The sequence below is a fragment of the Nuphar pumila genome, chromosome 12, assembly GCF_984573655.1.
Source record: "Nuphar pumila chromosome 12, dmNupPumi1.hap1.1, whole genome shotgun sequence".
NCBI classification, from domain to species: Eukaryota; Viridiplantae; Streptophyta; class Magnoliopsida; order Nymphaeales; family Nymphaeaceae; genus Nuphar; species Nuphar pumila.
Genome location: NC_143260.1, coordinates 29518131 through 29544756, shown reverse-complemented (window position 1 = coordinate 29544756; position 26626 = coordinate 29518131). Strand labels below are relative to the sequence as shown.

The following is a 26626-nucleotide window of genomic DNA, read 5'->3' as shown; positions in this document are numbered from 1 at the left end:
AATAAATTATTTGTCTCCAAAGATGTGACCTTTTTAGAAGATGAAAATGGATTTGAAATTTTGGAAAAACCAAATGAAATTGATTATTTGTTTATCAATGATCTTTTAGAAGACTCAAATGATGACCTTTTGAGTCATCCGGAATTTATAGAAAATTCTCATGATAATGGTATATCACCAACTAATGGTGACAATCTCCAAGTATACACTCGGCGTGAGGAAGCACAACCTATTAGTGCTTTAGAAAAATTCTTGCGACTTAATGAACCCCTAGAAGAAACCTCCCTTAGGCGTTCTTCTAGAGAATCAATTCCACCTAATAGGTTTGTCTCATATGAAACTCTCTCACCTAAATATAGAGCTTGTCTAATTGCCTTGCATTCTTACTATGAACCTTCCCACTATAATAAAAAAAAAATATTCCTCATTGGGTTGAAGCAATGAAAGTTGAACTAGATGCTTTAAATAAGGCTAAAACTTGGGAAATAGTTCACCTTCCTCCAAATAAAAAAGCTATAGGATGCCGATGGGTCTACAAAGTAAAAAAAAAAGTGATGGTTCCCTAGAACGTTATAAAGCTAGATTAGTTGCTAAGGGATATTCACAAGAATATGACATCGATTATGAGGAGACTTTTGCCCCCGTGGCTCGAATGACAAGCGTTAGAACTCTAATAGCGGTAGCATCATCTAAGAAATGACCTATATTTCAATTAGATGTTAAAAATGCCTTTCTTAATGGTCAGTTGAATGAAGAAGTATATATGGACCCTCCGCCGGGAATTAATGATAACCAAGGTCAAACTCTTCGGTTATTAAAAGCTTTATATGGTCTTAAACAAGGCTCTAAGGCTTGGTATGATAGATTTAGTGTTATCATGTTAAAATTGGGATTTCGTTTATGTTATACTGACACTGCTCTTTTTGTTAAATGTGCAGGTAATAGTATCATCATCCTTCTGCTTTATGTTGATGATATGATCATCACTGGCAATGATGAACGTGGTATTCTTAATGTTAAAAATATGTTAAAACATAATTTTGATATGTCTGATCTGGGTTTTCTCAGGTACTTTCTTGGTATAGAAGTAGCATACTCTCCTCGAGGGTATATATTGTCACAGATGAAGCTTGCTGCAGACGTATGTTCCAAATCTGGGATTTCAGATGACAAAAAGGTGGAGACACCCGAGGTTATCAATGCTAAACTACGACTGGAGGATGGAGTTCTGTTGGATGATCCTACGCCTTACAGACAACTCATCGGCTCCCTCATCTATCTGACTATCACCAGGCATGATATTGCTCATGCTGTGCACTCTGCAAGCCAATTTCAACATGCTCCTACATCTGTGCATATGAGTGCTGTGCTTCGGATCATTCGATACATCAAAAATACTTTGACTAAAGGGCTATTCCTATCCTCACTCTCTTCCTTAGATTTACTGGCTTATACTGATGCTGACTGGGGAAGAAACCCAAATGATCGAATCTCAACTACTGGCTTTTGTGTTTTCTTAGGAGATTCGCTAATTGCTTGGAGATGTAAGAAACAACAGAAAGTCTCATTATCATCTACTGAAGCAGAATACAGGGCTATGACAACTACTACAATGGAGCTTGTGTGGCTTCAAAGTCTTCTTCAAGATATGGGAGTTGAAATTACCGGTGCTTCGAAGCTTTGTTGCGACAACAAAAGTGCCATCTATATTGCCAGCAACCACACATTCCATGAGAGGACTAAACATATTGAAATGGACTGTCATTATGTACGTGATGAATATCTTCGTGGGACAGTTACACTGCCATACGTCACTTCAGAATATCAACTTGCAGATTTCTTTACCAAAGCCCTGTCTGCTCCTCGCTTCTTGTTCCTTCTTGGCAAACTTTCGGTTATCTCCCCGTAAAGTTTGAGGGGGGGGTGTTAAGACATATGTAATAATACATCTATATATATATATATAAATATAGATGTATTTATAGATGTATTCACCATAATACCCGATAGGGGTATTATGGTCTTTTCACAAGTACCCAATAGGGGTACTTGTTTTATTTCTTTCATTTTTCTGTTTTTTTAATTTTTGTTTTTTATTTTTTAAATCGCTTTTTGGAATACCAAAAGGGGCCCCACAATGGAGTCGTTGGGGCCCCCAACGGTCACAATTGTGACCGTTGGGGGCTTCCAACGATTCTATTGGGAGCCCCTTTGGTCTCCTTTTCTTATAAATAGGGGGAACCCCCCTTTATGTTGTATTGCTCTTGAGAGCTCCTCTTCAATAATAGTGATATTATTTTTCATGTGTGTAGCTTTTTTATAAGGCCCTTCGTATATCCCTTAGTGGATATCCTCTCTTATGCTTGTTGCATTTGTCCGTGTGGGACATAGTGAATGCTTTAGCATTCTTGGTTTCTTCCGCATATTTCATTATAGGTACATCACAGATTTAATATAATCAAACCACAAACCATTTCGTGCATTAAATCGATTAGAAGCAATAAATTAAACTTCATTAATTAAATTAATAAGTCGAATGTCTAAATATAGAAATCGACTCTCTTAAAATTCCAAGCCTTGATCAGAACCCAAACATCAAGTTACAAATCTCTCCTCCTCCGGTCATCCAGTCCTACACGTCACTGAGCATTTATGCCTTTAAAACAATTTTAGAAAACGGGTAAGACCCGAAGTTCTTGTACGGAATCTTCTAAAAATCCAATAGTAAAGGAAAAAGCATAAATTAACTCATGCATAAATTTCAGAGGAAATAGAAAAGAATAACTTACCATTTAAGCATCCAACCAGATATCATGCAAAATCAAATATATAGAGATGCATGAATTAATGCTGAATAGTAAAGTATGCATGATTTAATGCACATAAATGAATAACTTATTAAGTTATTTATCAAGGTTGTTTTTTCATGCATGCCCCTATTAAATGCACATAAATTTAATTTTTACTTTTCCTTAAACCTGTGAATACTCAAAACAGACACAATTCCCAAGGTTCAAGTTAGTTTCTCAGTCATATTTTAACACACAATTTGTATTTTATTTATTGGATTCAAGACTTGTTCATTAATCGATATCAAGAATCAATACCATCGACCAAAACATTAGGAATCAACACCTAATATTGGGACATCAGGAAAATCAACATTCACTGATGCCACTTTCTTGGTATATTATTAACTACAACTAAGTCAACACCACCACCCTTAGGCAAAGTGGTTGGAAGCTCCCTAAAACTATGATCGAAAAGTGAACCAGACATTAGGTTCTTGGGACACAATTGCACACTGAGTTTTAGTATCCTCACGGTCCTCCATGACCGCCATCAAGGAAGAGTTTAATTATACTGTTTTGGTCTCTTTTATCATTTCAAATCAATTTCAAGTTCTTTATGCAAAAACCATTTTGCAAATCAACATGCAATAACCATTTCGGGCCTTGACCCTCAATTTAACATCGTAAATCAAATTGTGGAAAAACCAATAATTTTCATAAGTCATTTTACAATGTATAGACAAATCAATAACACACGAGCAACACGTGCTCCTGACCTACATAGGTCCATAGTGGTTCACACAACCACTAACATATTTCAAAAAGTGATTTATAACAATTGCAAAATTTCAGTGAACCTATATACAGTTTCATAATATGTTCACAATGCACGTTTATAACAAAAAAAAATACACATTAAGCCAAGCACATACACATGTACATAGAGAGCTTGCAGACCACACTATTCATGATCAAATTTAAGCATATAATCAATTAAACATGTGTATGATCACAGTCATGCAAACATTTAATTGTATTTAGATTCATGCGTATGATATGCGAATTACAAATTGATCGATTTAGGATCAGATTTATGTACCTAATTAGAAAATACATATTCTGATCATATTCATGCACATGACCAGATGCATGTACATGGTTCGACCAAACAAAAAATATATAACTGTTGGTCAAATTCATTTTCATAATCAGATTCATGTTCATGGATCGACCAAACAAAAAATATATAACTGTTGGTCAGATTCATGTACATGAATCAACCAACACAAAAATACATCATAAACTTAAAATTGGCATGAATGAAATGCATTATATATTTTCAGATGCATGAGCAATAAAATTGGCAAATCAAAAAGACATATATGCATAAGCATGAAATCAACAAATCAAAAATATACATACATATATATTTCAGATGCACGAGTAATGAAATCGACAAATAAGAGACATATTTATTTCAGATGCATGGTCATGTAATAGACAAAACTTATATATATATATATATTCAGATGCATGAGCATGAAATCGGCAAATCTAAAATGTATATATTCATTTCGGATGCATGAGCATGAAAATCAAGAAAACTGAAATATCTACATATATATGATTAGATTTATAAAATCGACAACCTGAAAATATATTCATATATATCAGATTTATAAAATCGACAAACTTGAAAATATATGCATATATACATATATATCAGATTTCCTTTTTTTCTCTCTAAACCCATGCTCGAATCAATTTATACGAAGTCCTTTCCCTTGCGAATTAAGAAAGAAACCCGTACCTTGATTCAAAGATCATAAAACTAGAAAAAAGATAAAGAAATCATCAGATGACTTCTTCTCCTCCTCTTTTCTCACTTTTTTTTTCTCTTACCACAATTTTTTCTCTCTTTTTTTTTCTCAACTTTCTCTCACTCTCTCTCTTTCTCTCTAGAACACGAGTTCTAGAGGGAGAGAGGTTCCATCCTCTTTTTATTTTTTTTAATTCTTCTAGAGATTGGGTGATGCCCCCTTCTAGACCCTCTCAATAAGGGTGGAGTTCTACCAAGTGTAGAACTCTACTTATCATTTCTAGATTTTTTAAATATTTTTATTTTATTATTATTATATTTCAAGAGAATATTCTAGGAGAGGGATGCCCCCTTTCTGGAAGTCCATATGGGGTAGAGTTCTGCCTCAGGTAGAACTCTACCTCATCCTTAGTCTATATTTAAAGTTTTCAAAACTTTAAATTCATGTTAGTTTTAAAATTACCATGGATGGGTTATGGATCTAAATTGGATCCATGATGCAAATCCATATCCAATCCAATTGGATCCCAATCTCGACAAGATCCTAGTCAATATGGATCCTAGACTGGGTCCAGATTCATATTAACTTTGGGTCCAATGGAGCGGGTCTAGTCCAATTCAAACCAGAAAAAACTCAAAAATAGAGGTCGATCATTTAAAAAAAAAGTATTTTTGGGCCAGCCGTTATCCGATTTCGAGAAAACAGATCTCTTACAAGATCTACGTTCCGAGATGGTCTTAGCTAAATTTCGCTTCTGAATTTTGCCTGAATTTAACTTAAATTTTGCTTGAATTTAAATGTTAAAAACAATAATTTTCTCCAATTATTCTTAACACAATTAGATCTTGTCAGTGGGCTCTAGACCACGTCCAGACCTAGCTGATGTCATCTCATATATATATATATATTTCACGATTTTTATCAATTAAATATAAGTATATAATTTAAAATTTATATTTTTTGGGCTAAAAAGTCATGGAAAAATTACGAGATATTACAACTCCAAATAGAAATCTACAGGGTTATGTTAAGCTCTTGGGGTTTTATGTTTTTTCCTTTCTTGATCTGCTGATTGTGGGGATTCCAAACCCATTGGATTGTGGTATGGTAATCCTAGGTTGCAAATTTCAGTGAAAGGGGTCGCCCCAACTTCTATCAATGTACAGGCTTTTGAAATGTTGTGGACGCTTATAGTGTCATAGTTATTGAGAAAAATGGTTTATGTTGAAATATGGTAGTTATGGATTTTAGTTTCCTAATATTTACATTCACTGTATTTGCTTTAGATCATGTGTATTATCTCCAGTCAAACTTGATGCTGCAATTAATGTAAGGCACTGAGAGTGATGGAACTGAAATACGTGCATGTAAAAATATTCCTATTTAACCAGAGTACATGCAGTTGGAAGTTGTGACTGGACATCAAATTTTAGCTAGTTGTTTTTAGGATCACCATTTGTCTTCCAAAGCCCAAAATAATGCTATTCTATTGCTGAAACATAAATTAATTTAAGGTTTGGGATTGATTGCTCATTGTGCCCTCGTTACATCTTTGCTTACACAGAATGGATTGATCTAATTGGATATAAATTTGCTTCATGAACTTAGCAAACTGCTGTTATTGGCAACTCAAACAATTTAGATGCTGTCATGAAAAATTTTGGGTGTCTAGACTGGCCCAACCAGCCTGCTCCTGTTCCTCTTAAACAGCTTTACTTGTTGCTCACCCTGGATAGTTGGCTGTCACTAAACGAGTCTTTGCTTCATGAACCTGTTTCTATCTTTTTATGTCTTCTTCCTTTTAGCCGATTCAGAAAATCATCCACCATTGTTGATTTTTAGATAATAAAGTTAATTGTTATTTTATCTTGATGGTTTGGTCTTGAAGGCATGTATGGGTTACTTCATTGGTTGCTCCAATAATTAAGGTGTCATATAGAAAAATTTGAAGAGACTCATGAACTGCTTGGGGAATTTTCACAGGATGTTTCTTATTTTTCAATTGTTGGCTCATCATTGTTTTTCCTATTGTAGCTTCTTGAGACATTGGTAAAGAATTGTGGTGATATTGTCCACATGCATGTTGCGGGGAGGGATGTCCTGCATGTAATGGTGAAGGTTGTTAAAAAGAAGGTACTCTCTCTCTCTCTCTCTCCATTGCTTGCACTTCTACTCCCTAAGCTACCCTAAATTGTGTTTATTGCAGCCTGATGTGCATGTTAGGGAAAAGATATTGACTCTCATTGACACCTGGCAAGAAGCTTTTGGTGGGCCAAGGGCACGTTACCCACAATATTATGCTGCATACCAGGAGTTGTTGGTAAGAAATTGCTATATTATTCTCTAGAACTTTAAAGGTTTCTTAAGAAGTTGATTGGACATGGGTATATGTGATATTAAGTTCAAATGATTTGGTAGGGTCTCTCACCTTTTTGCATGGTATTCAAGATAGAGATTGCAGGAACAACTGATAGTTAAAAAGTCTTAAGGCATCTACATTTTCCAAAAAGAATCATCCGATTGTAATGCATAAGCAGGATTTTTTAAGGCTTGAAAATCAACGGCTCAGAATTTTCATAAATCTTCATGCATCCAAAAATCATGTTTTACCTTGCAAATGGACCATGATGAACACATCTGCAAGGTTGGATTTGCAAAAAGGCATCGGAAATGCCTAGTTCTCATATTCTAGTATATATATGGAGTAATGAAAACCTACAAAATAAAATATGCAAAACTGATAGAAAAATGTTTTTTTGTGACTGTACAAATGTGATTTGTGTGCTTGATTTCATAGGGATCGGCTCTTGGATCATCTGATTCCAACACGTGGGCAGTTTTTTTTTATATATTTTAAAAATCAACGGCCAAAATTCTCATAAATTTTTTATGCTCAAAAGTTTTTTTTCCCGATAAAAAAAACATGATCCAGGTTTTAATTGCTAGCAGATCGACTATGCTAAACATATCTACAAGGTCAGAATTGCAAGACAAATGACAGAAAACCGATTTAGACCAATCTTGCATATTTCATTTTGCATGTTCCCATCACTCTACACATGTGCACGTGCACACACACATATGTATATATATACATGTATATATATATATAGAGAGTAATGAGTAGCTCCAAAACAATTTTATCTCCTTAACCATCCTAAACAGCTTCAAAGGGACACAGTTTCAGATATTTGCTTAATCTGAACTCATAGGTATATTCTCTATAGTTTAGTGAAAACAATTTATTAGATTAGGCATTTTTCTTGTTTAGATGCATATTTAAAGTGATTCAAAATCTATGGTTCATATTGCACCAAAAACTTGGCAAGCAAGAAATTGATGTTTCTTGTCGAATCAATTAGATACAAAGCATGTTTTTTAGTGAATAAGCAATGATGAATACATCTAAAGGTTAAGATTAAGCAAAAAAGACATGAAACTATGGTTTTTAGAAGCTTTTAGGGAAGTTTAGGATATAAACTATTAGGAACTCCAACACATGCCTACTGGGCTTCTAAAGTTTTTTTTTTCTCAAATCTGACTGTACAGGTGTTTTCATGTTTGAGTTTATAAGAATGGACTCTTGGATCTTCCCAGTCCAATCCATGAGTAGAAAATCAATGGTCTACAATTTTCATAAATATTGAAGCTGAATAATTTACATTTTTTCATCGAAAAAACAGGATCCAACTGTTGTTTTCTAGCAAATCGACCATGCTTAATGCATCTGTGGGTCAGATTTGCAAAAAACACCTTGAAAACCACCAAACTCTTGCAGTACGTTGCTAACTTTGGTAGACCCCTAGTCGCCTCTCTCTCTTTATATATATATATATATATATATATATATATATATATATATATATATATATATAGAGAGAGAGAGAGAGAGAGAGAGAGAGAGAGAGAGAGAGAGAGAGAGAGAGAGAGAGAGAGAGAGAGAGAGAGAGAGAGCAATGAAAGCATACTAAATGAGAGAGCAATGAAAGCATGCTAAATGAAATGTGCTAAATAGATTTTTTGTTCTTTTCTTTTTAATTTTTAAAATTTGGTCGTACAGATGTGATCCTCATCCTTGATTTTATAGAGATCAGCTCTTGGAGCATTGCACAACAAATGTGTAGTTTTTTATAAGGTTTGAAAAGTCAATGGCCCAAAATCTTCTTAAATTTTCAAGGCTCCAGATATCGTTTTTCTCATTGAAGAATTATGATCTGGGTGGATTTGTTGTAAATCAACTGTGTCAAACACATCTATCAACTGTGTCAAACACATCTACTAGAAAAATCCGAAAGCCCCATTTAACATGCTTCATCACTCCATGTATATATATATATATATATATATATATATATATATATATAGAGAGAGAGAGAGAGAGAGAGAGAGAGAGAGAGAGATGTTCAGCCCTTTGTCCTTCCCTTCAAAATCTGTATGTTACATATGTTTTTTGGCAAGTCTGATCGTATAGATGTGATCTCTGTAGTTGAAAACATATGATTAGACTCTTGGATCAAAGTTTTATGTGTAGGTAAGATTTTATAATATAGAAAATTTTATAAATTTTTTTATTTTTGGACCCTTGTAAAATCATATCTATACATCAAAAAGGTTTGATCCAAGAGTCTATTCTTATATTTTCAAAATTTCAACCATGGAGATCACATCTATATGGTCAATTTTACTAAAAAACAATTCTAACATACAGATTTTGAAGGGGAGGACAGGGGGTGGACCATCCCCCTTCTCATATATATATATATATATATAGGAATGAAAATCTACCATCTAAAAAGCATGCCAAGCCTACCCACCACACATTTTATTGGATATTTTGGTGTTTTGTTTTAAATTTTGACCGTACAGATGTGATCTATATGCTTGTTTTTATAGGAATCAGTTCTTGAAGCATTTGATTCTGATGCATGGATAGGTTTTTATATAAAAATCAATGGCGTTCAATTTTCATAAATTTTTTAGGCTCCAAATTAGGGATGGCAATGGACCGGGGCGGGGCGGGGGACAACGTCTCCGCCCCTGCCCCGTCTCAAGATTAGAACCTCCATCCCCACACGAGGATGGATTTTAACCTCCACCCCCGTTTCATATCCTCCATCCCTGGTTCAAACGGGGATGAGGCAGGGCGAGGCCCCGTTTTCCCGTAGTCTATTGCCATCCTTTAGAAGGTTTGGGGATGAGGCGGGGCGGGGATCGTGGTGGGGGCAGGGCAAGGAAAAGTGTAAGTCCATCCCAGCCTCCATCCTCGAACGGGGATGGATTTTAACCTTCGTCCCTGCCTCCATCCCCGTTTCATACCCTTCATCACCGGTCCAAACGGGGCGGGGCGGGGCCCCACTTTCCCCCCCCCCGGTCCACTGCCATCCCTACTCCAAATACTGTTTTTTCTATCCAAAATTCATGATCCAAGTGTTGATTTCTAGTAAATCAATCATGTTGAACACATCAAAACACCAAAAATTTTCCATTGGGTAGGTTTGACATGTCTTTTAGTGGGTAGGTTTTCATTCCTATATATATATGTATGTACAATTTTTGAGGCTCCAAATACCATTTTTTCTATCCAAAATTCATGATCCAAGTGTCGATTTCTAGTAAATCAATCATGATGAACACATCCGAACAATCAGAATTTTGAAAAAAAAACACCAAAATTTTTTCATTGGGTAGCTGTGGCATGTTTTTTAGTGGGTAGGTTTTCATTCCTATATATATATATATACATTTATATATATATATATATGTGTGTGTGTGTGTGTGGTATATATTTGGTACAAACGATTGTACCTACAATCTAGCTTGAATGTTACAATGTGAGTTGTTTTGACTTTTGACACAATCTAACCTCCGAGATAGTGGTGTTCATTATGCTTAACTCTTAGATCATGTCTTTTGACAAAAAGCATATTTTTATGAGTCAGAAAAAATCAATGCTTTCATAGCCATTGTTTTTTGGTTCGTCAGAAAAACATGTATACAAGTTGGATTCTAGTGATCCAAAAATTGGTTCCCACTAAACAATACCTGTATACAAGTCGGATTCTAGTGATCCAAAAGTTGGTTCCCACTAAACAATACCTGTAGATCACATCTATGGTGTTAGCTGTGAGAAAAAAAACCCAAACAAGGGCATTCTGCCCCATTTGCTTGGTCGTTTGCACCTATAAACGACTGTAAAAAATCTTAACCCATATATATATATATTTGTATTTACATTTATATAAACGTATGTATCTATCAGTTTCTGATACTGTAGTTTTATTCACCTATAAGTAGAAATTGTTAAGATTAATGTAATATAAGTATATATATATTATAAATATATAATATATATGGGAGTCAAGTCAAAGCTAGTTTGACTTGCTCCAAATGGTCTAGCCATTAGAAGCTTTCTTTCATTCTTTAATGAGAGAATACTTCCCCTCTCCATTCCACTTCTCTTCTTCTCTCCTCTACTTTTTTCTATAAATATGGGTGGGTGTGTGCCTTTGTAAAGTGAGAGAATGATGGGTAGTTCTCTAGATATTTTTGAGTGTTCTTGAGTGCATTTTGTGGTGAGGTTTTCATGTATTTTATTATTCATTATGAATGAAATCATTTATTCACAAAACTTGTATTAGCTTGTATCTTGTTAGTATTCAAATGTATTTTGATTTGGCATTTGGATTATGATTTGAAATGTCTTGGGTTCTGTGCCATTTTTGTGATATGGTATCAAAGCTAGGTATCTTGGTCTTAGTATCTTTTTTGTGTTTGTGCTTCAAAAGAAATATTTGAATTGATTAACGGCTTGGACTAACGACTCTCGTACTGTATGTATTTTCTTTGGATTCTCTACCTTAAATAAATATTTATGGTAGATATTTATTAATATGTTAAAAATGAATATGTTTTCAAGTTAATTAAAATTCAAACTTGTGAAAAATTATGCCGTGCCATTTCGTGATATGGTATCAAAGCAAGGTATCTTGGTCTTAGTATCTTTTTCGTGTTTGTGCTTCAAAAGAAAGATTTGAATTGATTAACGGCTTGGACTCGCGACTCTCGTACTGTATGTATTTTCTTTGGATTCTCTACCTTAAATAAATATTTATGGTAGATATTTATTAATATGTTAAAAATGAATATGTTTTCAAGTTAATTAAAATTCAAACTTGTAAAAAATTATGTGTAAGCATGTTTACATGAAATATATGTTTTGATTAAGAATATGCATATGTTTTGAAAAATGTCGTCATGAAAATTATATTTTACAAAAGTATCTAGTTTTCTTTAAAATCTTAAATATTATGCTTATATGTTTTTCATGTTGTTTGCAAAATACTATTTTTTTTGTAATGATCATTGGTGCCCTTAAGCATGTGTCAAAGCATGATTATTAGGTATATTATGTGAATTTTATATTAAAAATATGTTCCTTGCGAAATTTAGATTCTTGTATAATGTATATCGTGAGTCATCATAATTTTAATTCTTTGGTAATACCATGAATATCTTGTATGCTCTCATATCGACATGCTCATATCCCATATTTTTATATGGCTTCAATGATTGACTTTAAGATATTGCTCTCGTTATGCTAAATTAATTCTTTGAAAAACATCCTCAATTGATCATACATGAGAATGATCTTAGATATTTTATATGACTTGTATTCATTTTTCTTTGTCATGCGTATTACGAATGACTCGTGCATTGGATGCTTTGTTCATACTTGAATGCATTTTGTATGTCATAATATTAACTTGTTTTTCTCCTTATGGATTGTATTTTGCCCCTTAGAGGGTTTATATTTGTTGCATTGTAAATGATATTTAGTATGTAGTTTTAAAATTCATAGCTTTTGTATAGCCTATGTGGCTATAAGTAATTAGATTATATTATTACTTTGAGTATTCATGATTAGTGATAATTATATATGCTTTTGGGTTTATAAATAGTTCCTTGAGAATCTCTATTAATGTTAAATGTCATTGTTGTCTCGTAGTAGACTTATGATTTAAATCTAAAGGGATTCTTTTTAGATCATATATGTTGTTCTTGTTTTCTCTTTGAGAGTCATTGGATCTTTTGTATGTAATGTGTCTTAGTGTACTTATTCCTTGATTGGTGGATTTATGAATTCATTTTTGAAGAATTACTTATATTAAGCATAATTTTTGTTTGCTTATTAAAGATTGTAAAAATTGTCATGGGATATTGTTGGGCATATGATTGCATTACATTCATTCTAAGATTTCATTTTCTTTATTGGATTTTTTATTTGAAACTTTGCCTTTTCAAATCGGTTCTTTTTATGAACTCACCTTTTTGAAAAATGATTTCGTGAGTATTTATTACCTTCTTATGGCATTTGTTGTGTCCATCACAAAATTTTATATGATGCATTATTTCTCTTGGCCTTGTTATTTTTTGATTTAGAGATGTTGGGGTGAGTTGTGTGCACCTTGTTTTATGTCAGTTTAGATTGTCAACTTATAGTTTGGCTCTAACTGATAGTTGTTTCATCTCTGGATCTGAGTGTATTGTATCACTCATTTGTTGTATGATCATTGTTATTATGGATGATTGTAACTCTGTTTATCTATAATGGCTATCTATTTTTGAAACCATGGTGTATCGAATGATTAAAATTGATAATTTTATTGATAACATTAATGTGTTTTCATTACAAGCTCTCTTACCTTTTGTGTTTCCTCCTATTGTTCTTCTTATCTAAGTGTCATTACATATAGACAAAAGAAGTTTATTTGCACCTTCGTGTGTGGTTTTAGCTCATTATACTCTTGATCTAGTCATTGATACACCTGATTTTTTAATGTCGTTATATGTAGACAACATATTATATTCACACCTTCGTGTGTGATTTTAGCCCATTGTTGACATTATACTCTTGATCTAGTCGCTGATACACTTTATTTTTAAGTGTCATTATATGGGGACAAAAAATGTTTATTCATACCTTTGTGTGTGATTTTAGCCCATTGTTGACATTATACTCTTGATCTAGTTGCTGATACACTTGATTTCTCAGTGTCATTATATATAGACAAAATATGTTTATTTACACATTTGTGCATGATTTTAGCCTATCATTGGCATTATGCTCTTGTTATAGTCGCTGATACACTTGTCTTAAGTGTCATTATATGTAGACACGAAATGTTTATACACACCTTCATGTGTGTTTTTGACCCTTTAGTGACATGGTGATTATGCTCTTGCTCTAGTCGTTGATACACTTCATGTTTGAGGTTTGGAGGCTTAGGAGGTGATTGTTTGTGGTGATCAAACTAATGTTTTTCATTTATCATGATGTATGAGATTTTTAAAATCTCTTCGTAATTTTTTCCAAACTCATTTGTTCCTTTATGAGAAATAATTGTTGAAATTTTTTCATGCAATTTGCATTATATATGCTTTACTTGCATGAGTTACTTCATGATTGGTTGTCATGCATAATTTGCATAAGTTTATGCATTTCATTAATAAAATCTCTTATGTATATGCCCATAGTGGCTATTGTGTGTATCTGATTTCTCTTGAGATTGTTCTCACTTTGTATTACCTGATTGGTAAAATGGTGCTTATGCACTCTTATTGTATTTGTGTGGATTCTTATGAGGATCTCTTTTTTGTATTTTCGCTTGTTTCTAATCATGTGCTCTTGAAAGTTTGTTTATTATTATCTTTTAAAATTGGTCCATAAGTGACTTCTTTAGTTGCGTAACTGATATTACTTCCAAAGATGTAATTGATCTTTGTGCATTTGACTTCTCTTAATTAAGTGATGAAAATCATTTATTGTATTTTCTGCTGTGTAAGAATAGTTTGGGATTTAAACTCTTTTGTGGGTTATTTCTTCATCATATTAATGATTGCTTGAAAAAATCATATTTCAAGTCTATTATACATTAATGTGATAAATATATGTGTGTATTGAATAATACATGATTTCATAAATAAGTAATTAATGAGTTATGAGCTATTCTTTGAGATATTTTGTGCATGTATTTCACTTTTTGATAATATGCAATTATGTTCTCTTATGAATTAAGAACTATGATTTCTTTATTTGAAGTCGAGTTTGTCAATGACTCATATTTGTAGTTAATGACTATTCAAAATCAATTCTTACTTTAAATGATTTTGAAAAATGTTAAATTGACTTATTAAATATTTTGCATATATCCTATGTTTGTGATTGGCCATCCTCTCTCTCCACACACACACACACACACACACACACACACATATATATATATATATCAAGGTTGCCAAACTAGGAAGCGGAAGCGGGAAACAATATGGGAAACAGAAGCAAGAAGCGAGGCATTTTAAAATTTATACGAAGCAGGAAGCGAAGTTTCAATTTAAAAGCGAAATATGAATAAAAAATGAAGCAATATGGAATCAATCAAGAAACAAATAAAAACTAAAATAAAATTGATCATTCTTATATTTCATGATTTTTTTGTAAAAGAGTTAAATTTTTGTTAAAATCTAACAATGATGGTTACCAATTTAAAGAAAGTACATGGAAAGTGAGTGAAAGCGTGAGAGAAAATACATAAAAAAAATAAAAAGAAACGTGAAAAAGGCATATAGTATTTATAGACCATGTGTATGAGAAGCATAGAAGAAGCGTGGGGGAATCGAGCTTCCCATGAAGTTTCAGAAGCGAGGAGTATCACGCTTTCGAAGCGAGTTTCCAGGAAGCGAGCTTTCCACCTACCGAAGAAGCTTTCGGTAACTCTGATATATATATATATATATTGTGAGATATCTCTTGTTTTGCTCTCTTTACATGTTCTTCAAATATTGACGATATGAATGATTCTAAAGTCATTTTGAGAATATCAAGAATTGATGATGTTGTAGATCCTTTATGTAATGGAACATATGATTGAGCACTCCTTGAAGAGCATAAAATGAAAGAACTTGATGAAGTCTATGAAGATATTTTGTGCAATGGGTTTCTTCTTTTGTAATTTCAAACTTACAGTGAAACATTGTAAGTTTGGAGGGGTGTTAAGATTAATGTAATATAAGTATATATATACATATTGTTTAATATATATTATGTTTATATTATAATAATATATATAGTATATATAATAATATATATTATATATATTGTAAATATATATAATATACATGTGAGTCAAGTCAAAGCTAGTTTTACTTACTCTTGCCGTTGGGAGCTCTCTCTCATTCTTTAATGAGAGAGGACTTCCCCTCTCCATTCCACTTCTCTTCTCTCCTATACTTTTTTCTATAAATATGGGTGGGTGTGTACTTTTGTAAAGTGAGAGAGTGATGGGTAGTTCTAGATATTTTTGAGTGTTCTTGAGTGCATTTTGTAGTGAGGTTTTCATGTATTTATTTATGTATTTTATTGTTCATTATGAATGAAATCATTTATTCACAAAACTTGTATTAGTTTGTATCTTGTTAGTATCCAAATGTATTTTGATTTGACATTTGGATTACGATTTGGAATGTCTTGGATTCTGCGCCATTTAGTGACAAATTTCAAATTGCTATGTCATTTTGGACAACCATTTGAATCACTAATTAGCAATAATGAACTTGTTAACAACATTGTATTTCCTAAATGCAATGATATGTATTTGAGTCAAGTTTACAATTTTCACAAATTGTCTCTATACCAGCGTGCAGGTGCTGTATTTCCCCAGAGATCTGAGAGAGCTGTTTCCATATTCACTCCTCAGACACAGTCTCTATCAAATTATCCTCAATCAGCAAGTACCCCGGATTACCAGCGAGAAGCTCCTGCATCATCGATGGGTTCAGAGTTTCCAAGTTTGAGGTATAACTTGTTTTTCATCTGAAGCACATACTTGGGCATGATATGATTTTAATTCATAATGCCACTGAACTAAGTGGCTTTGCATGTTCTGACTTTGGTTTGAATAATTTCACTTGAATGCATGGTTTGCTTTTGCTGGCCATTTGTTATTATTTAGTTTCCTTAGAAATATGATAAACAATAACTACATGAATCAAGTAGAATTCTGTACTTTAAATCATTTTTCTTCATCTTGTTTGTAAAATGCACATGGTAAAACATATTAGCGTTCCTCTTCATTAATATGAGAGAGAGATTGGTCTTTCTTTTTCTATCTTTTAAGAAATTATGGCATGAATACATCTGCGCCCTGTGGGTTTTTTAAAAAGATTTTCTGGACTAGTCATATTATATTGTTTTACTTTTCTAATTTCTACAATTTGGTTCCATGCCTTCAATTTCTAAATTTGGTTTAATATATGACTGCATTTCTCTTCCAAGCAGCTAAGGAATTTTGACTTTTGATTTGTAAAGAAGAGATGAGTAAACCTGTTTGTATTAAAGCTTGTGCTTCATCAGCCTATTTGTGGCATCTTTATCTGTATTGATTAAAACACATACACACACATTGTTAAATATCTCACTTCTGAGGCTAGTGATGGTCTAATCTTTTGCTTACTTTTTTTAAACAAATTGGTATAAAATTGAATCTATGATCCAGAGCCAGTTCCATTTGATTATGTATAGTCATGCACATGCTTAATCAATATTTTGCTTGATTTTGGAATCAGCGGATAAATAGGTTGTTCACTGTTTGCGCACTTTGTTCTTATAGGTCTTTTTCTCTTTTATTGACAGCCTCGCTGAAATTCAGAATGCTCGTGGTATCATGGATGTTCTTGCTGAGATGCTAAATGCTTTGGAGCCAGGCAACAAAGAGGTAGCATGGTAGATATTTCAATGTATTTGTAGATGTTCAAACGAGATATTTCCTGGATTAAACATGATACTTGAAAGATGTGTAGTTATCATATTTTCAAACATTTAGTTTATGATTACTAAGTAATCTTGGTATAACAACCTGAATTGGGGGAAATCTACTTTGTTAATTTTGCAAGGTGCTGAAATTTTATTTCAACTTGCAGGATCTCAGACAAGAGGTAATGGTGGACCTTGTAGAACAATGCCGTTCTTATGAACAGAGAGTTGTTCAGCTTGTGAACACTACTTCGTAAGGATTTCTGACCTTTGATTAGTTAATATAGACTTTATTTTTTATAATCTAGTTAGCATAGATATGGCAATTGTGACTTCTTGGGAAAGGAAAGTACACATGATTGTGGAACTGAAATTCCGGATAATTGTACTCTTGAAATCCTTTTAGTATGTGGGTTCTTGTTTCTGTGTAGTGACGACATTTCAGATGAATCCAATTTTGTGATTCAACTACTGGTGCTGATGTTTGTCATTTTTCATTTGCAGAGATGAGGAACTACTTTGTCAAGGTTTAGCATTAAATGATGATTTGCAAAGACTGCTTTCTAAGCATGATGCAATTGCTTCAGGAATGGCAGTTCGTCCTGTGAAAAAAAATCAACCTGCCCTTCTAGCTATTGGTGATGGTTCAGATGCTGCTCAAACTAGTTCAAAGAATGTGGAACAGGGGTAATAGGATAATCCTAGTGTCCCCTGAGCTTTTTAGCTTTCTTTTATGACATGATATCCTTTATGGTTTTCTATTTGCACTTGGGATTGATTGTTGATGGTGTATGTAGTGGAGTCACAATTTCCGTATGTACTACAAAAATATGGAATTATAGAGTGAGTAATGTGCATCAACAATGCGACACTAGACTTAGAGTTTTGAAGTGTTTGACTTTGTGATCGTTCACGGGAGTCGGATGACCCAGATTCTAGACTCACATTAATTAGATTTTTGCCTGTCAAATCTGAATTGAATTAATCTGGGTTATTCAGTTCACTCTTATATATGTGGATTACACCTGTCTGGAGATCCCCTCTATTGCCTGGCCCAGTCTCGGAAAGATGCAAAATAGATTATTTAGAGCATAGAAATAGTTCAGTAAGTTCTGCTGTTTATGAGAAATCAACAATAATCAGGACCAAGGTTGTATTTATCATATCGTAATCCGTATCGGTCGGGCTCATAGTTATACCGTATCGTCTCATAGTTATACCATATCGTCTCGTATAAAAAATGTATCATAAATTTTTAATAAAAAATCCAAAAAAATCAAGAAAAATCAAGAAAAATCAGAAAATTTTTGAAAAAAATCTAAAAAATCATATCACATGAAACAATGATTAATTACATAAGATACAACTATTAAATCACATATGAAGTGTTTGTCTCTAAGAGCCGCATAAGACATCATCAAACATCAACTAATATAAAATCATAGATAATATTGCATGCATATCTCACAAGAACAATGCAAAATATTAAATATCTTGCAACTAAGAACATGACACAAGACTCATACTTTCATATTACATTACATAAGACCTCAATAATCATAATCATCTTCTTCATCATCATTATCTTATTCTTCTCTTCCTTTAACATACACATCATATTCAAGATATGTGGGGTCTTCATCATCTACCTCTGGTGCTCCTTTTATGTTAATCTACTAAATGTCCTCTTCATTTAAAAGTGTTTGTTTCATCTTCAACCCATGCATCCAATTCATCAAAATGTTTCAAACTGATGGGATCAAATTGCTCTTCATGCCTCCTTGTTGATAACTTTTCGATTTGCCTAAAAAGATACAAGAAAAAATTAAAATTAGTTGTCTTTTAAATGAAAATGACAAATAAACTTTATAATTTTATATGCTTCTGCCTCAGTCGTAAGTTGTAGCGAAAGTAGACGGGATCATTGAGCCTTTTATGCTTTAATCTATTTCTTATTTCTGTATGAATTGCTCAAAGACACTCCAGTTTCTCTCGCATCCACTTGCACTACATGTTTGACTAAGAATGTGAATGACAAAATCTCTCAAGTTTGGAACATCACTTTCAAACCTAACTCACTACATGTTTGAAAAAAAAAATTAAGAAAATGAGAAATCAATAAGACAAGAACGGATATATAATCATACAAAACATCATAACTAAATAGCAATATGAAATTAAAATTGAAATAGACAAAATAAATTATTTGGACGCATTGTGGCATGGTTTTGCACTGTAAGTTGTAGCGAAAGTAGACGGGATCATTGAGCCTTTTATGCTTTAATCTATTTCTTATTTTTGTATGAATTTCTCAAAGACACTCCCGTTTCTCTCGCATCCACTTGCACTACATGTTTGACTAAGAATGTGAATGACAAAATCTCTCAAGTTTGGAACATTACTTTCAAACCTAACCCACTACATGTTTGAAAAAAAATAAGAAAATGATAAATCAATAAGACAATAACAGATATATAATCATACAAAACATCATAACTAAATAGCAATATGAAATTAAAATTGAAATAGACAAAATAAATTATTTGAACGCATCGTGGCATGGTTTCGCACTGTGAAGGTCTTCCCATATCATATAATGCAGTATCATAATTTTTTATTTTCTTATGAATTTGATCTTGAATGCTATAATCAAGGTTCAACCTTTCAATGCAATCCAAAAGTTTCTTGTTGACTTCCGTGTCCATTTTAAACATAGGAGAGCAAGGGAGTATCTAAATGCAAGATTTAAATAATATGTTGCAACATGAAAAAGTTGATAAAGTTGCCCAGTCCACCTATGATCAATGATGTTCTATGTAGGTATGTACAATTTTTTCTTCCCCTTTAAATTATCTCTAATGACCTCTTTTGCCTTATCTATTACCTAATAGAGATAACTAATAGTTGGTCTGTCTTAACTGTCAATCAATCAAAGCACCTTCACCAAATGTATAATAACTCTCAACAACTCTATTCATGAACCCTAGAATTCACTTCTGAATACAATATTTACAATTTCTCTGAGATTTCTTTTTTATGCATGGGGATATGAATTTAAACATTTTTTTAGTGCAACTCTATTCTTTACTAGACTTTACACTGTCACAACATTCGTAGGAAATCTGGTAACTGCATTACGAATCAACTCAGCACCACCAGTGTACTTTCTCATTAGACTCAAAACCCATGCATGATTATAAATAAATTTAGTAATTTCTTGGTAGTATTCAACTGTTTGATATACTTCATCCATGATGTCGATGTCTTCAAGCATGAGGTTTATGCAATGGGCAGCATACGGGATCCAAAAGAATGACTCAAATTTTTTTGTCAATTCTTTACCTACTGCCCTATAATTTGCTGTATTATTAGTAATGAATTATATAATGTTTTGAGGCTGAACATCTTTCGCAACCTGGTAAAAAACCCTCAACAATATATTTATTGTCTTGGGCGTATCAGACAAATCAATTGATTTCAAAAACATGGTTCCTTTAGGGCAATAGATAAGAAAATTGATCTAGGTCCTCGACTTTTTGTTTGTTCGCACATCTGCCATGATGCTACACCCTGTCTCTCTCCATGATATTGCCTCATCTCATTATAATAAGCCTTCATTTCATTCACATTAGCATCTAAAATATTTTGATGCAGAGCATCTGAATCACCATCACATTAAAGAGGAGTTGGATGTGAATCCAACTCTATAGACTTGATCTGGAAAGATGTACCTTAGAAGATCCAATCCAAATCTGCACTATTCGGGTCCAAATGGATCTCAAGGGTAAAATTGTCATTATGCATATCTTAGAAAATACATTTTATATTGTGATTCCATTTTTGTGAATGTTGGAATCATTCTTATATTTTTTATTTTCTTTTTCTTTTATTTTATTTTTAGCTCCTTTTGAAAAATCGTAAAATGGAGTTATGAGCTCCTTTTGAAAAATTGTGTAAGCCTATTATTGCTTTTGACTGTTGGAAAAATGAGCTAAGGCTAAGTTAAAAATAAATTTCAAAATGTGCTCAGCCATTGTCCACATTGGAGTCAAGCATCAGCCTTTACTCAGCCTTTGCTGAGTTCTATATTCTTTTTGAGAAAGTCATGCAACCCATCTTGCTCTCTTTGAAAAAAATTTACTCAAGAAAAATGGTGGAAAACTCCATGGGCATCTTCCACATCTAAACAAATTTTTTGAAGGTTGCTTCAGCTGGACGAGTTATTTGTTGCTGCAACTTTCATACTGAGTGAAGAATCTTGGTGCTGGGAGCCAAACCATTGCTGTGATTTCCGGTGTGCTCTGAACGTTTTATTGTTGCCATTAGTCTGAGAGATTCGTGACTAGTGTTGTTTCAAGTTGCTGGTCTTTGAGTTGTCGAAGAAGCCATCTGGAGGAGCTGCAAAATCGTGGGTGCTGGTGTCATGAACCACCTTCTTTTCCAAACGTCTTCCATCCCTGTTCGTTGTGTTGCTATCCTTAACCAGCTGCTGTCTTGAACCAACTCGTGTCACTGCTAGACACAACTTGTTTGTTTCATCATGGACTTCTGAAATACTGCTCAAACCTTTGTCTATTGTCTGCAACTTTGGTTTGACTAGAACGTACTTCAATAGATTCTAGTTTGCTATATTTCTTGTCTGAAGAAAAATGGTTTCGTAAAAGTGATTTTATTAGAAATACTTGCTTAGATAGATTTGTTTTTTGTGTGTGAGATATTCCTTTGCTTAGACTAACCGAAGTCGGGGTAAGGCGGAAGGAAAATCTCATTATAGAATCCACCGTTTGAAGTGATTGTCTGTGCAGGTCAAACTTTAAATATTAAACTAAAATTGACCTAATATAATTTTGGTTCTTGAAAGGGTGTATGAAAGTGTTATTGATTCTCAGAACTCTATCAAAGAGAACCAATCTTCGTTGTTTTGAGTATAACTCTCTGTTTCAGATTCGAAACTCTGCGTGTCATAGTTTGTTGGAAAGTTATCGAACATGCCTACAATTTTTGTATTTTGCTTGTTTTTTGATTCTGGCATTTATTCTGACAAAAATGCTTAGGTATAGAGTGGACAGTCACGCAGGCGACTGTCCAGGACTGTACCAGTCTGGCTCAATGATTGAATCTTATCTGAGCCATCCAGACTCTGATCGACCTCATTCTTTTTTTTGTTGGAACCACAATAATATTTCCTAAAACTCTCGTGTTCAGACGTTTGGGAGATTCCTTAAGAATCATCCCCATTCTAGTATGTCTCAACTGGGCTGTGCTAAGAGTACCAGGTTTTAAAACCAGTCAATTGTCCTTTTGTCAGAGTTGTTTCTCGACCACTTGTGGTAAAAAATTGCAAACTTAGGTTCGTTGAAAAGGACAAAATGTGACCAACTTTCGTGTTGTCACCATTGGCAGACTAAGCGCGTAACTGAGTCTAAATGACTCCGGACTGAACCCTGTCAGAATATAATTTACCGGTTTATAGCTTTCGCGTGTGAGGATCTGGTTGGGTCTTGGATCGTTGACTGACCCGCAGTCGGTTCTACATCATTGTTGGTGTCAGAGCCTCGTAGTAGGATCCATTATGGTCCTAGGGTGTTCTTGGGTAGTTCGCCATGTCTGGGCGATTAAGTAGCCATGGTCGAGGTGAACCTAATCTCGAAAGTGAAAACCGAGACCTTAGGTATGAGAATCACGACTTGTGGCGACAAGTCGAGAAATTAAATAGAAGGATGGAAGAGTTAACCATGGAGAGAGAACGATGATCTGAGCATAGTATGCACGGATCCCGAAGAGGTCATAAGACTAGTTTATATGACTCGGATAGTGAGTTTGACACCTATAGGCAAGTGTATTCAGATAGAAATTTGAATAAACCTAGGAGATCGAATTGGGAATCCAGGTTTAAGTTCAAAATCCCTGAGTTTAAGGGATCTAGTACCCCTGGAGAATTTTTAGACTGGATAAGCGAGGTTCGAGAAATCCTTGAATTTAAGGAGGTTCCAGAAGAAAAGCGAGTTGGGTTAGTCGCCCTTAGTTTAAAGGGTAGAGCTGCAGCTTGGTAGAGGCAGCTCAAGCAGACCCGCAAACATCAGGGTCGCGCACCTATCGAGCATTGGGAGCATATGGAACAAAAACTTCAAGCTCGGTTCCTTCCTTTCAATTATCATCGAAAGTTATATAAAAAATACCATAACCTTAAGCATGGTACGGAGTTTGTTGACCAATAGACTGGGGAGTTCCATGATCTAGTTGCTAGGAATGATATATGAGAGAGTGAATAGCAATTAGTGTCCAAATACATTGGTGGATTAAGTTTTCATCTGCATGATATGTTAAATTTTGTCGAATGTTGCACTGTGTCAAAAGCTCATCAGAGAGCTAGACAATGGGAGAAGTCTTCACAAAAGATTGTTCCATCCTATCAACACCCCAATGTCACTTCTCATACTAGGGCAACGAGCCAAAATGCGATAAGTCCATCTCAGTCTAGGCCGACGAGTTCATGCATCCCCATTAAGTGTTATACTTGTGAGAAAGCGGGTCATAAGTCTATTGAATGTCGTGGGAAAACATTGTTTACTGAAGGTATTCATGAGGAAGAAGACTCAAGATTTGATCTAGAGTCTGATCCTATATATGATTTAAATGATGAAAAGTTGAAGAAAGAATTAAAGAGATCGTGGATGAGGATTTGTTGCTGCCTGATAGAGGAGAGACACTCATCTCGAGGAGAATGTGTTTAACCCCTCATCAAGATACAAATGATAGATGGCTTAGAACCCATATCTTTGAGTCTGCCTGTATCATTGATGGTAAGGTTTGTAGATTCATCATAGATTTAAGGTGTTGCAAAAATATTATTTTTGTAGAAGCCGTATCAAAGTTGAAGTTGGGTACTAGAACTCACCCTAGACCCTATCAAATGTCGTAGCTCCAAAAGAGTGTAGATGTTCGAGTTGACCGACAATGCTTGGTTAAGTTCTCGATAGGAAACACCTACTTTGATCAGGTTTGGTGTGATGTGCTGTCCATGGATGCGAGCAATTTGATCTTATGGAGACCCTGGCAGTACGATAGATCTGTCATACATAATGGTAGGTCCAACACTTATTCATTTACATACGAGGAAAGAAGATACAATTGTTACCTTATAAAGATTTACCTCCGTTGTCTTCGACCTCATCATCATCTGCATAATATACTTCCACATCTTCATCTCCATTTGCCACCCCCAAATTCCACCCTACTTCAACTAAGAATTCTGCTCCCAAGGTTAAGTTATCTAGTGTGTTCATGTCAAGACATGAACTTCAGGAAGCCTTAGAACATACCAGTGTCTGCTATGTTTTATTATCTGTAGATGTACCTTCTAGTGAGTCTAGTTCATCATCTGTCAATCCTAGAGTGTCAGCCTTGTTGGAAGAATTGCAGGATATTTTTTCTGAAGAGCTTCTGTTAAAATATTATGTCTCTTTTAACTGTAAACTGAAATATCCATCAAGGGTATTTCAGTCCTTTTACTCAATAGGTGTCAGCCACCCTAATGGGCTAACATTTTTACTTTTTCTTTTTTTATTTACTTTTGCCTTTTGCACCTTTTTCTTTTTACAATTTTTTTCTTTTTGACTGTTGTGAAAGAGACAACTCCATATAGCTGTTGGAGCTGCCCCACCCAACAGTCACAAATGTGACCGTGCAGCTCCAACAATCATATTGAGCTGCACCCTGTGGCTTCTTTTTGCATTATAAATAGGCCTTAGTGGCCCTTGTAAGCATATCCTTTTTTGTGAGTGCATATGCAATAACAATGCTTTTGTAAAGCCCCTCTTGGGAACTTATGAATTGAAGTTCATTTTGTTTCATGCTTTTGTGCATGTGTATCCGTGCCTTTGTGCACTTGTGAGTGTTCTCCTTTGTGCCTTTGTGCACTCTTTGTATTTCTTGTATTGTGGTGTTACACACAATCTCTTTTTGTAGAGATTTTCAGATGGTATCAGAGCAAGGTTGTTTGGAGAAAGAAATTGGTGTGATTCTTCTCAATATCAAGTGCTTTGGAAAACGTGCCTTCAACTTTTTGGTGATTGGAGTGGAGACTCTTCTTCATTCAATATTTTAGAAGATTACTACAACAAGAAAGATTTAAAATCTTATTGTGGTACGTATTCTTTTCTTTCTTCTTTCCTCTCTAATGGGTGAGAAAGACTCATTTTTCTCTTGGTTTCAAGCTAAATGGTTCAAATTATCACGTGTGAGCCGGAAATATGGAAGCTCACATCAAAGGGAAAGGGCTTTGGGGTTACATTCAAGGCTCGATTCCGGAACCAAAGCCTAAAATTACTTTGGTTAAAGAAGGGGAAATCAAAATCCTTGAGGGAGATGAAAGAACTAATGCTCTTGAGGAATATAGTAGAAAACATGAGGAATGGGAAATGAAGAATTTCAAGATCTTGTCTTGGATTTTCTCTTCCGTTGAGACAAGGATTAATGCCAACATTATAAATTTTAAAAAGGCTTCTCAAGTGTGGGAGTATCTTGAGAAGATGTATACTTCTAGGGACTTGTCCCATAAGTATTATCTTGAAAAGAGAGCGTTAACTGTTGTTCAAGGTGATATGTCTATAAGAGAGTATTTTGCGGAACTCTCTTCAATTTGGGATGAGCTTGCCATGCTTGAACCCAAGTGGAGTGGAGAAGCCATAGAGCTTCGTCATAAGCAATTAGAAGAAGACCGATTCTTCAATTTTTTGAATGGGCTAAGGCCCGAGTTTGGGCAAATAAGATCTTCTCTCCTATCCTCTTTTACCTCTCCCTCTCTTGAAGATGTCTTAACTAAATTAAGTGGAGAGGAAACCCGTATGGGCATTACCAAGCAAAATCCTAGTGTGCTTGCAATGTCCACAAATCAAGAAGAATGTGATGGTGTTAATGCCGTTTCTAGACCCGGTAACAATTTAAGAACATATAGACCTCCTCATTTTAAGAATCAAAATCAAGGTAATCAAGGAGGAAGAAAAGATTATAGCAAAATCTCGTGTCACTTTTGCAAAGAACCGGGTCATATCAAACCAGTTTGCCCAAAATGAAAGAAACTTCTAGCAATGGCAACTACATCTCAACCATCCAAAGAGGAATCTTCAAAAGAAGCTTTATCTCTCAATCAAATTGTGGAGGCTCTTCAACCTCTTCTAAAGGGAGCTATTTAAAGAAGCTTTATC

General features: G+C 34.2%; 1 protein-coding gene across 1 annotated transcript in view; it reads left to right on the top strand.

The window, feature by feature from the left end:
* Window positions 1-26626, top strand: part of LOC149820470 (TOM1-like protein 9) — a 72085-nt gene that overhangs the window by 19808 nt on the left and 25651 nt on the right. The window contains exons 3-8 of the mRNA XM_089982834.1: window positions 6647-6745; window positions 6819-6932; window positions 16306-16463; window positions 17301-17382; window positions 17588-17673; window positions 17925-18107. Of these exons, the coding sequence (XP_089838960.1) occupies window positions 6647-6745; window positions 6819-6932; window positions 16306-16463; window positions 17301-17382; window positions 17588-17673; window positions 17925-18107 (722 nt within the window). The remainder of the gene's footprint in view (window positions 1-6646; window positions 6746-6818; window positions 6933-16305; window positions 16464-17300; window positions 17383-17587; window positions 17674-17924; window positions 18108-26626) is intronic.